The sequence below is a fragment of the Penaeus chinensis genome, chromosome 26, assembly GCF_019202785.1.
Source record: "Penaeus chinensis breed Huanghai No. 1 chromosome 26, ASM1920278v2, whole genome shotgun sequence".
NCBI classification, from domain to species: Eukaryota; Metazoa; Arthropoda; class Malacostraca; order Decapoda; family Penaeidae; genus Penaeus; species Penaeus chinensis.
In genome coordinates this window covers 2136020-2149839 of record NC_061844.1, presented here as the reverse complement: position 1 = coordinate 2149839, position 13820 = coordinate 2136020, and the positions used below count along the sequence as shown (strand labels likewise).

The 13820-nt window shown below is 35.7% G+C and overlaps 1 protein-coding gene across 1 annotated transcript in view; it reads right to left on the bottom strand.

Annotated features, from left to right (window-relative positions):
• Positions 1–243: 243 nt before the first annotated feature.
• LOC125039234 (WSC domain-containing protein 1-like) overlaps positions 244–13820 on the bottom strand; it is a 28185-nt gene continuing 14608 nt past the window's right edge. The window contains exons 3-9 of the mRNA XM_047633045.1: positions 7695–7816; positions 5637–5727; positions 4684–4820; positions 2734–2890; positions 1701–1789; positions 1224–1377; positions 244–822 (exon numbers count right to left, since the gene is read on the bottom strand). Coding sequence (XP_047489001.1) covers positions 627–822; positions 1224–1377; positions 1701–1789; positions 2734–2890; positions 4684–4820; positions 5637–5727; positions 7695–7816 — 946 coding nt within the window. The 3' untranslated portion in view covers positions 244–626. The remainder of the gene's footprint in view (positions 823–1223; positions 1378–1700; positions 1790–2733; positions 2891–4683; positions 4821–5636; positions 5728–7694; positions 7817–13820) is intronic.

Genomic DNA, 13820 nt, shown 5'->3' with positions numbered 1-13820 from the left:
TATGTGTACTACCATTAACTGTATGAATATCTTATATCTATATGTATGTAAATCACTTTTTATGTAACAAGAATAGCCACTCTAACTAATGGAATAAAGTATTTGCTAAGTGGTTCATAACAACAAATGCGACAATACTATATTTCTGTGGTTAATATTAGTACCATTATCCTTGCAGCAATGGTACCATAACCACGACGATGTGATGGAGATAACAATGATGAAAGAAGTAAACAAAACAAATTATGAGCAAATCATTTTTATTTGTTCACTCTTCCTCTTCGTCGTTTACATATTTATCGATTCATATGTTTATCTTATTCAGTAAAAAATATGAAAAAGCAGGTCAGCATATACTAATAAGTTTTAGTATAACGACTCGGTTATATTGCACTATAAAAAAGCTGTGTATTAACATTAATTTTATCACGATCAGTATAATCATCTTGTCAGTCTTTAGCTTCCGGTTGTTGTGTGTTTGTTTGTGCGTGTGTCTATGTGTGTGTGGGGTTGGGGGGGGGGGGGCGTGCGTGAATGCGTGTCTGTCTGTCTGTCTGTCCAAGTCAATGTGTTAGACGGTACTTGCATCCCTAACCCTGTGCATGTGGCATGTGGCTATGCGTGCATTACGAGAGCTCCCTGTACAGCGGCATCTCAGCATAGCCCAGCATACTCAGCAAACTCTTTACTCTCCACACAGCATAGGACATGGATGCTTTTTCGTCCGCGGTGTAAGGGTCAATTTTCTTCTTGTCAGGCCGCTTGAATGACCCTTGCAGGTGGTCACTGAGGCACTGCAGTCGGGCCTCGTCCGCGGGAACTCTGGAAGAGATCGCGGGCTTAAAATATTTTCATTTTTTCTTATTAAAGTTTTTAGTCTTCATATTAAGGTTGTTATTTAATTGTGGTGTTCTCTTCACTACTTTTATTGTTTTTATTCTATATCATTATTATTATTGTTATTATTTTGTTGTTGCAATTATCGTCTGTGACATTATCACTACTACCACAATTATCCCTTTTATCACGTCATCTCCTCCTCCTCCACCTCCTCCTCCTCTTCCTCCTCCTCCTCCTCCTCCTCTTCATCCTCACCCTCCTTCCCTCCACCTCCTCCTCCTCCTCCTCCTCCTCTTCCTCCTCATCCTCACCCTCCTCTCCCTCCTTCTCCTTCCTCCTCCTCCTCCTCCTCCTCTTCCTCCTCCTCCACCTCCCTGCATTACCTGAGGAACTCGAGCATTCCCTTGACATAGAAAGTGGGATCCTGGACCAGCTGCTCGTAGTACACGACGTGGACGGGGGCAGTACTCCACAGCAGGCGATCGGTGATCAGCTGTTCCCACAACGTTATCATTTTCTCAGCGAAATTGTGGAATTCTTGAGAAATAAAATAGATAAATTCAAAAATCAAGAAGGAAATAAAGACATTTGATCAATAAGTTAAACGTTAAGGAAAGAGAGAAAGGATGAGATATTTAGATTAATTCAATTTTAACTTTTAAAGTGAAATAGATCATAATTTTACTTTCATTCTAAGAATCTGTTAACTAGATGATCATATCTAATATAATCCAGAGACAGTTTCATTTATGACCTGTCTAGATATATAAAGACATATAGAGATATGCAAATTAATTCCAATGGGATTTACGGGCCACATAAAAGCAGTCTATTAATTAAACTATGGACTGTCGATTTACCTTTGGTCTGGAAGCTTTTCTCAGACAGCTGCTTTGTATGCCTGCCGTTGCCTGTGAGCTTAGCATATTTCCAGTACGATAAAATAGCTCTGTAAGTAAGTCGGTGTAAAAGAAACTATAATGATAAGAATAGCAATAATGATGATAATAATGATGGTATTGATAATGATAATAATAATAATGGTATTGATAATGATGATGATAATGATGGTATTGATAATGATGATAATAATGATGGTATTGATAATTATAATAATAATAATGGTATTGATAATGATGATGATAATGATGGTATTGATAATGATGATAATAATGATGGTATTGATAATGATGATAATAATGATGGTATTGATAATGATGATAATAATGATTGTATTGATAATGATGAATGTAAATCATAATAGTACTGATGATGTTGGTGATTATAATGATTATGATAATGATGATAACGATTATATTAAAAATAATACTACATAGTAACTATACTGAAAAGGACAGCAATGAAAATAAAGATAATTACACTAGCAATGATGATAATGATTATAGTAACGATAGTATAGACGATAATGATGATGCTCTTATAGCTAATGAAGGTACTAATGATGAGAAAGATTACGATAATAATAATCAATAACAGTAATGGTTGTGTGGAAAGTAGTGTAACCAATGATTATTTTAAGCATGACTAGAATCACAAAAATGCATGTGTGAATTATTAATCAAATGACAAGTATAATAGAAACAACAATAATCGTAGTAATACTAATGATAATGGTAATTACGATGATGATGATGATGAGGAGGAGGAGGAGGAGGATAATGGTAACAATAATAAGAATATAAGAGTAAGAATGAGAACAATAAAGCTGATAATGATGATGATAGTTATGAGAAGAATGAAAATGGTTTTAATATAACAATTATTATTATTATAATCGTCTCCCCTCTTCTTCCCCCCTGCCCCCCCCCCTCCCCACTCTTCCCCCTCTCCCCCCCTCTCCCCCTCCCCCCACCAACCCAACGCCTCGCCTACTTCGCCGGATTCCGGATGATAAGGACGGACGGCAGGTCAGCGCTTATCACTTCATATCGGGCTTTCATCGTGTTCTTGGCCGTCATGAGCGCAGTGCCGTGGCTCTTCTGGACGAGCGTTCGGCCGCTGTCGGGTTTGTCGGCTTCTCCGAGGTAGCCTGTCGGGGGATTGGGGGGGTGGGGGGTGGAAAGAGGGTGTTAATGTTTCTTTCTTTTTTTTCTCTCTCTCTTTTAGCTCTCATTTTTATGTTTTCTTCCCTCTCTCTCTCTCTCTCTCTCTCTCTCTATATATATATATATATATATATATATATATATGTATATATGTGTGTGTGTGTGTATATATATATATCATATAACGTTATCTCTCTCTCTTTCTCTTTTCAACTTATTGATTACTAATAGAGTAAATTATTTACCTACATACATATAGATATGTACATACATACACATACACACACATACACACAACCACACACACACACACATATATATATATATATATATATATATATATATATAAACGTGTATACATTTATATATATGTCAAGATTTATATTGAATCGACATTTAAAAGGTTTATTGGTCACAACTGTGGAGATGTTTGGGCCACGAATTGCCAAACAGAAATGTTTATTCATGTATTTTCATCTCGAAGTTATATGAATAGAGCAAAATTTAGTGTTCCATAAATAGTTTGTTTGTTTAAAGATTCACAATTCAAGGGGGGGGGGGGGGGTCCTGCTTTCACTGCACACGCCGGGTATTAAAATCTTGTTTTTACCCGCAGTTTGAAGATTTTAATGCTGGTTAACTGAATTAGTATAGATTCTAAATCCATGTGCCTTGGACTGTGATATCTCGCCCACCAAACACAGAGAGGAAGGCAGAGAAAGGGGGGAAATAACACCACACTAACATGACGCCAGCAAGCCATGTTTAATGCGAGCCGTTGTTGTTCGGAAATATTAATTAATTTATTTTGTCTCGTGGATACAGCAGCGTGACGAAGATGGCAATCCCAACTGTGTCAAGTAATATATTGCAGAAGGGACAATAGATCACAGTAAAGTGTAGGGAAGGGAAATTGCAAAATCCCATCTCGCGTTTATCCTAATAATCATTGAGTTATAATCATCAGGCAGAAGGGAGGGCGTAAAGTAAAAGTTAATGTTAGACTGGAACCGACTCAGTAAAAGAATAGTCCTGCCATTTTCTGACATTGATCATGGCTAAGTTTAGATACTCTCCCACTTTATCTTTATCACAGAATAAAAGAAAAGGGACCAGAGCTGTTTCTGTGAGCGTTGTTCCCCCGGGCCGCACTCAACCGCCCGCGAGCCCCAAGGCCGTTCGAGGGGAAGTCGAAGCCGGGCCTTTCTGTGGCGGCGATGCCCGAGCAACTTTATCGGCTTTTGAATTGAGGAGAATTCATCTCGGCAAATTCGCAACAGTAAGGAAGTAGGATTTTTTGAAACTTATTTTATATGTGGATATTTGGTGGCAGGCCTTTCAAAGCGTGAACTCAAAATAATTCCACGACACACACACACACACACACACACACACGTTTATATATACATATATATAAGCATACAAACACGCACATATACAAACAGACATATATATATACATATATGTATATATATGTATATATGTATATATATATATATATATATATATATATATATATATATATATATATATATATATATCAGTCTGTATTATATATGCATGTATGCATGTGAATGTGTGTGTCTGTATTTCTATATATAATTATAAATACATATTTATATACACACACACATGCGTGTGTTTGTTTGTTTGTGTGTGTTTGTGTGTGTGTGTGTGTGTGTGTGTGTGTGTGTGTGTGTGTGTGTGTGTGTGTGTGTGTGTGTGTGTGTGTGTGTGTGTGTGTGTGTGTGTGCATCATCACCGAACAGAGACTCACCTGCTTTTTGAATCTCTCGATCCGTGTACTCCGAGCCAGTGAAGATGCCAGACGCAGCCTCCAGCAGATACCTGACCCAGGTGTTGCCGGAGCCGGGGAAGGAGACCAGGTATGTTCTCGGCAAGCCCTGGGCGAACCTGTTGAGCGTCCAGAAGCGACGTGTTCTAATGTGTTAATATCTTTTCGTGATTGGGTCTTTCTCGTTCGTGAAAATTGGCGCTTAATGAATTGTTTTTTATGAGATAATTTAGGCTTGTTTTTATTTCGTTGTTATTGTTTTGTTTTACTGTTATCATGCCTTGATTTGTTAAGGTTATTAAATCATTATTTCATTTCATCTTTATTATATCTTTATTTCATATTATCATTTCTCTATTACTGTTGGTTTCATACCTTTATTTATTATTATTATCATATGATTCTTTCATTTTATTGTTATCATATCTTTATCTATTTATTATGACAATTATACCTTCATTTTATTTTATTATCGTACCTTTATCTGATATCATTATTGTTATCTTTATTTGTTATTGTTATTATATTTTCATTTCATTTTACTGTTATCATATCTTCATTTACTTTTGTCATTTCATCTCTATGTCATCAAACTGTTATCATATATTTATTCATTACTATTATGTCTTGATTTAAGTATACCTTTATTGCAACTAGTGAAATGCACATACATCTGCTTTCCTATATAGCATTGATTAGGGAAATACATATACATCTCTAACCATATGCACATATACAACTACCATCATATACACTTAATTATTGAAATCCTCATATACATCTACCTCTAAATACATGTAATCAGTGAACTCCAGACACATCTACCTTCATATGCACATGACTAGTGAACTGCATACACATCGTTTTTCCCAATACATCTAAATAGTGAAAAGCTAAAACACAACTCCCAGTGTCTGTGAACGTCTGTCTCTCACCTGGTTCGGAACTGAGAGCAAGCGGCAGTCGGACTGTCCTTCCAAAGCTGCCAGGTCGTGCTGTTTGCGGCCCACTGAACCACATATTTTCCTGAAAATTCGTGGAAGCAAATTAGACTGGAGGAGTCAACTGAGTCCATGTAGTGGTTGTATTATGGGATGAAAAGGTCAATGCTAGACGATGGTTTTGTAGGGATAAACGAGAATAGTAATGATGGTAAATATAATTTTCCTTTGGTAGGAAACGAAAAAAAAAAAAAAATCGTTTTTTTTTTTCATGTCCGATAACCAAACACGTAATTTTCTGCCAAAGATATTTTTATGATGAAGGCAATTTGAAGCAAGAAAAATGGGTTATCACATCAAGCAACAATGCATTTTGGAACAGAATTCAACAGAAATGTCTATAGTCATCAAAATTGTAACTATTGTTCAAATAAAACTGCTTACCTAAAGAGAACTAATCTAAAACGATTGTCACAGACATTTATTTCACTATTTTATTAAAAGTGGATTCTAAAATGTAAGTAAAATGAATATAAATATCACGTAAAACATAGAAACAATAAAAACAGGAAAATAACAAATTGGCACCTCACACGGACTCTAGGACAATCCGATTCGCTTTTTTCTCTCTTTTTATTCTAATCAGCTGATACTTAATATATATTTTTACATGTCTGATATTAAGAAAAAATTATATACAACATTTCTCATTATCTTATACCACTTTACTATTTCAATTTATTAATGTATTTCTTGCTTAAAAGAGTTCTTTATTGTGATCTAGCGGGAAAGTTTACTCTATATATTAGCGATTTTTAAGTCCATTTCTAGCGGGAAAATGAGGAGCTTTTAAGTCCAGTCCAGCGGTTTTGTAGCAACATTGACCATAAGCAACCACTGGTGTCTTCTGATGCATTAAAATTTCTGATAATATGCATTTTTTAAAATTAATCTGGACCTCTTTACTGATGTGATGTGGTAATACTTATGGTTGTGACAGGGTACTGTTAATAATGTTTGCTTTTGTAATATGGTATTTTGTGCCAGCGTGACATGTTGATAATAACTAATTCGTGCTGGTATGGCATATCTTGGTACTGTTAATGGAGCTTTGTGCTGAGGGGCTGCCATAGTACTTTGTCCTAGTGTCATATGACGCTGCTGGTGGTATGGAATATAGTATTTTGAAATTAAACTTTTGATGGCATGGTATTTCATGGCACTTTGAGCCGATATAATATGGTGCTATCATTGGTACCCTGTGCTAGTACGGTAATGTTATTGGTATTTTTGGCTAGTATATGATGGTATTCATGGTATTATTATATACTGGTATGTGACACTGGTAATGGTTTATGGCAAATGTCAGTACAGGAAAGATTTGTTCACCCAGAAGAAACCATGACTCGGAATTATTTTATCGCCCTCGGGAAAAAAGTAATACGGCGGCTCTCTCTTTATCGGACGAAGCGAGATAAGCCTCTGAGCCTCCTTATTTAGTCCCTATTTTTCGTTCTCTTGTTGTTGTTTTTTCTTTCTTTCTTTCATTTATTTTTCTTCCTCTTTGTCTACTAAAACTGTTCCACCTTCTGTCTCTGTCTCTCTCTCGGTCTGTCTGTCTGTCTCTCTCCCTCTTTCTCTCACTCACTCACTCACTCTCTCTCTCTCTTTTCTCTCTCTCTCCCCTCCCCCCCTCTCTCTCTTTCTCTTTCTCTTTTTCTGTGTCTTTCTCCATCTCTCTCTCAGTGACATGCACGAATGACATATTACGCTAAGATGACGTAATAATATGTCATGTTAACGTTATCTTAACATGATATAAAACAATGTGATGTTATGTCATGTCAACATGTCGTGACAGCAATGTTATTATTAATGTCATGTCAGCGATATACAACAATGTTTTGCAATTATAAATAATCATGTCAACGGTAAAAAATGTAAAAATGTTATGTTATTATTATGTCAACGATATACATTAATGTCTTCACCATGGTATGTCAGCGATATAATATGATTCTTAAAACGTTCACAAAAAATCTTGTTTCTTACCCTCATTGGACGTCGTTGGCATTAAACTGTTTTCACCAGGTTCTGTTTCGGTGTTTTTCATTTGCATGATTTGCCGATATCCAACGCCCTCAGCTGTGTCCTCTCGCGTCGGCCGGGTAGTACTGGAAGAGAGGGTCATTTATACCCAGTGTGTGTGTATGTGCGCGCGCGCACACACACACACACACACACACACACACACACATATATATATATATATATATATATGTATATATATGTGTGTGTCTGTGTGTGTGTGTACAGTATATATGCATATACCTATATATATACAGTATATATGTATAAACATATATATATACAGTATATATGCATATACATATATATATATATATATATATATACAGTATATATGCATATATGCATATACATATATATATATATATATATACAGTATATATGCATATACATATATATATATATATATATATATATATACAGTATATATGCATATACATATATATATATATATATATATATATATATATATACACAGTATATATGCATATACATATATATACATATATACAGTATATATGCATATACATATATATATATATATACAGTATATATGCATATATACATATATATATACAGTATATATGCATATACATATATATATATATACAGTATATATGCATATACATATATATATAAATATACAATATATATGGATATGAATATACATATGTGTGTGATTATATATATACATAATTAAATTTTATTATGTGTGTGTGTGTGTGTGCGTGCGTGTGCATGCATGTAGCCATATATGTGTACATGCATTTATGCATTTACATGTACACAAGACAGAAGTTCCAACTGGGCCACTTGCACCGGTCCCGGAGGCGCGGGTCGGGGTCTTGCTGGCCGGCGGCCCACGCTAGCAATCAGAGTGCAAAATGTTGCCAGGATGACCAGGGCTCCTCAGGTCCACCGGAGGCTTCGCTCTGCTACATTTTCAGTTATTTTGCTGTCTAGTATATCTAGTCATAGTAAGGCCGCGTAGATGAAAGTATATGGCATTCTGTACTCAATGGCTTTCCTGATAGCTTACTAGTCACTTTATGGCTCGCTACACTACATCGAATAATCGCTCACTGTCACATCATAAAAGCCCAAAAGCTCTTTGACACGGAAGAATAACGTTGAATCTTGCATGACTACGAGTAAATATTTTATGTATCTGATATATACACGTTAACCCCATTCGCCCCATGTGGCAAGAATACATGCCATGACCACTGTAATACACGTTTATTATTGCATTTATACATAGGTGGCTCTACAAGTTTTTAGTCACCAAATAGCCAGTTATCAGAACTACCTATCTGACCTGTTTACCCTTTTCCTTCACTTTATGGAAGAGTCTTTTGTATCATATACAGTATAAAATATTTTAATGACAATTTAATAATCATAACATCAATAACAATAACAACAGTATCGATAGCAATGGTATTAATAAGAAAAAAAAACAAAAAAACATTCTCCCGCCAATACAAGGAATGGGAAAATCAGGATCGGTAACTAGAGCCATCTGTATGTCACACAATTCACCAAACACTACAGGGACAGAACATAAATCGGGGGCGAATGGGTTAAATGAAAGATCTGAAAGAAAGCGAGACATTTTTTCACATAAAAAGATACCAAATATCAGATTAACTTTAGATAACCACCCAATACCCATTCAAAGTTCTGCTAGATTTCTTGGTCTACTCTTTGATTGTAGACTTAATTGGAAAGACCACATTGGTCAGTTAAAGAATAAATGTCAAAAAACACTAAATTTATTAAAGTGCAGTTCTGGTAATAAATGGGGAGCTGATAGACAGTCTTTGCTAATGGTATATAAAGCCCTGATTAGGTCTAAAGTAGACTATGGGTCAATCGTGTATGGTTCGGCATCGAAAACAAGTTTGAAAGGATTAGATGCTGTGCAGAATGCTTGTTTGCGTGTGTGTCTTGGAGCCCTAAAATGTACTCGGATCAAGCGTCTTGAGGTGGAGTCAGGAGTACCTCCCCTCCGACTCAGACGCGGCCAGTTAGCACTGACCTATGCCGCAAAGGTGGCTCGAGACCCGAGCCACCCTAATGGCAATGGAGGCACTAGGCCCTTTGCCACGAGACTCCACGACCTCGTCGAGAAAGTCGGTATAGATCTCTCTACCATCGATACCCTGGTTCAGTCAAATATAGCGCCATGGGAAACACCCAATTGGTTTCCATCAGCCAAGGCCATGGCGCCGGAGGGTGAGGTACGCCAGAGGTTCAGAGAGATCCTTATTAAACATCTCCCTTTTTTTCATATATATACCGACGGCTCCAAGACAGATGAGTGTGTAGGTGCGGGTGTATGGTCGACTGAATGTGAACTAAAGTTTAGACTGCCGAATCATACATCGATTTTTATTGCTGAACTTTTTGCCATTGATAAAGCTCTAGATTTTGCACTATCGACGACCCACGATAGAATAGTCATTTTTTCCGATTCATTAAGTTGACTTAAAGCTATTAAATCCTTGGAAACCACCAAAAATGAATTGCTGGGTAATATCATTCGTAAGTTACACGGTGCCAACAAATCAATCAAGCTAATATGGGTACCAGGTCACTCTGGTATCCATGGTAATGAACAGGCTGACAAACTAGCCGGGTCAACTGGCGATCTGGACACTACCATAGTTCGTACAGATCTCAGGTGTTTTGTGTCTCTTATAAAAGCAAAAATACATCTCCTGTGGCAAAGTGAGTGGACCAACCTCCAACTAACAAAAAAAATAAAACCAAACATAGAACTGTGGGCCACAGCCCACAGAAAAATAGAAGGGAGGAGGTGGTGTTGGCACGCCTGAGACTCAACGCCACAAGAATCACCCACCTCACTCCATACCTAGAAAAAAGATTCCCTCCACAGTGCCCCCATTGCACAAACCATCTCTCAATAGACCACATCTTAATATCCTGCCACCAATACCAAAACAATAGACAAACATTAAAAAACTATTTCAGAATGAAAAACATACCCTTAAATAACATCAAACCTTTTATCAGACAATTAACAAATAATATATAAAGTAATCACTTTTTTAAGGGAGACAAAACTTTATGACCTCATATAGATTGATAGAATAAATAGGATCCATTGGCTTAATAACCTTGGCCACATGCCGCTGGTTGATAGCCAAGAAATCTAACAAAGAAAGAAAGAAAGAAGGAAAAGCGAGAACTGAAGTCCTCTACAAACCAATGGAAAATGTCCCTCGTCTCTCTTAATAATGAAATGGGATTGAAATATGAAATAGCTGTTTCTAACTTAATAACTATTACCATTCCTTCCTATCCGATTTTGTCGCTATTCTGGAATTATTACAAATCAAAACGGCGTGAAGGATTTCCGGCCAAAACCGAAAACAGGTCTCCATTCAGATCGTCAGAACAGAGGCCATTTCTTTGATGTTTTATTGAGAGAATAAAACAAATGATGCGGTTCTTCACGCAATTACTACCTATCTGGATCTAATTACAATATTGGGTCAAATTAATACTTTGGAAATGCCCTGGAAAATATGCATATATATATATTTATTTATTTATTCATTTATTTATTTATTTAGTTATATTTATATTTATTTACATATATGTAAATGTGTATATAAATGTCAACATATGTATATATATAAATAAATATATATACATAAATATTCATATATTTACATATTTGTATATATATTTTTATAATTATATATGTTTATTTATATTTATATAATTACATATTGATATATATATATATATATGTATATATACACATATATGTGTATATGTGTACATATGTAAATGTATGCATGTATGTACTCACACATACACACAAACACACATGCACACACACATACACATACACACACACACACACACACACATATATATATATATGTATGTATGTATATATATATGTATATATATGTATATATATGTATATATATGTATATATATATATATATATATATATATATATGTTTATGTATATGTGTATATATATGTATGTATGTACACACACACACACACACATACACACACACACACACACACACACATATATATATATATATATATATATATATATATGTGTGTGTGTGTGTGTGTGTGTGTGTGTGTGTGTGTGTGTGTGTGTGTGTGTGAGTGTGTGTGTTTACATTTATCATATAAATATCATATATATACATATATATATGTATATATATGTCCACACACATACACACACACATACACACATATATATATACACACATGCATTTATATAAATATATATATTTTTTAGCAGCCACTTTTTCCACTGCAGGACATATGGATCTCTCAATTCACTATTGAGAGATTATATGGGAGTGCCATCCTTGCCTGATTGGATGATCTTCCTAATCAACCGCGGTTCGGCGCGCTGACACTAGTGCCACGGCGGCGACTTCCCCTACGACACCTGCGTTTGACTTCTCAAGGTGATATGTTGTTTTCTCCGGCTCGAGCAAGTAGTCAGAGCGCAGACATTTTTACGACTGCCGCGGCGAGGAAATGAACTCGGGACCACAAGGACGGGAATCTAATGCTCTAACCACTGGACCATCGCGGCAGTCGCATTTATATATATATGTGTTGATATATGCATATATATATGTATGTATATACATATATATGTATATACATATATATATACATATATATATATATATATACGGTATATATACATATATATATTTATATATATATATATATATCTGCATATATACATATATATGTATATAAGTATATATACATATATATATATATATATATATATATATACTGTATATACACGTATATATATATATATATATATATATATATATATATATATATTATACATATATATGTCTACATATATACATATATACATATATATATATATATATATATATATATACTGTATATATAGTTAAAGACTCTTTGGTCGATTCTAAATATAAATTAGGTAAAATGGCAAAGGTTTATGATTATTTGGGTAGACCAAATTACTTTCCTAAAATCAGGCGTTTCACAGAGACCAAGTTCTTTACTGTGTGGGCAAACGTTCTAGCCGCACCGATAAAATGTGCAGAAGTTCTAATAGGATGTGTTCCAGGCGCGTCGATCCCGAACCAATCTTGCCGTGATCACCCAAGTCCTGTACTTGTGATGTAACTACCTTTACATCCTGCGCTAGTCCTGACCTCTGTAACTCCCTCTGAAGAACCTGACCTCTGTGACCTACCTAAGATGACCTCTGTGACCTACCCTAGCTACCTTCTTCCCGTGACTTAACCGAATTCTCTGACAAGCCTACATTTCCCTTTTCCATTGAAAATACACGCGTATGTAGCGAGAGTTTTTGTCGATATGGAATAGATGAGGCGCTAAAGATGCCAGTGGTTGTTCAAACAAGAGTCGATAAGAGTAAACATTAAGCAAATTCAAAACTAATGTGCCTAATTATGGAGATCAACAAAACTTCTTTAATCAAAGCACAAAAATCCTGCAAGAACTTAAAACTGATAAGGGAGAAATTAGAGAGAGGTGAAAAGGAAAAGGCAAAATTTCGTTCAGTGAAGTATGACATGTGTAATGGCTCGATCTATAGAGTCTGTATCAAAAGTATAAACCTCACGAAATAGTCTCTAAACAGTTTGGGTTCCTGAGATCTGCAGAGATAAGGTACTCAACCTGCCTCACGATTCTTTAACTGGCATGAGGTCATTTCTCTCATAGAAAGACTAGTTTTAAAGTATTTCGGAAATGCTTTTGGCTTGGTGTAGGAGCTGCTACAAAATTGCAAGTCATGTCATGTTTGCCCAAAAATATCTGCTAAAGGCAGCGTTAGCTGAAGGCCTATGGAATTTATTCCTGCTGTTGCTAAAGCTTTTTCTAGGGTGGCCGTTGATATCGTTGGACCTATTTCACCTTGTGCTGACATAGGCCGCAGAGGCATTCTTACACTAACTGATTATGCAACAAGGCTCCCGGAAGCTGTCCCCTTCAAAACATTGATTCAGTCCCCGTAGCAGTGACTTTAGTAGAGATATTTTCCAGGGTTGGAAT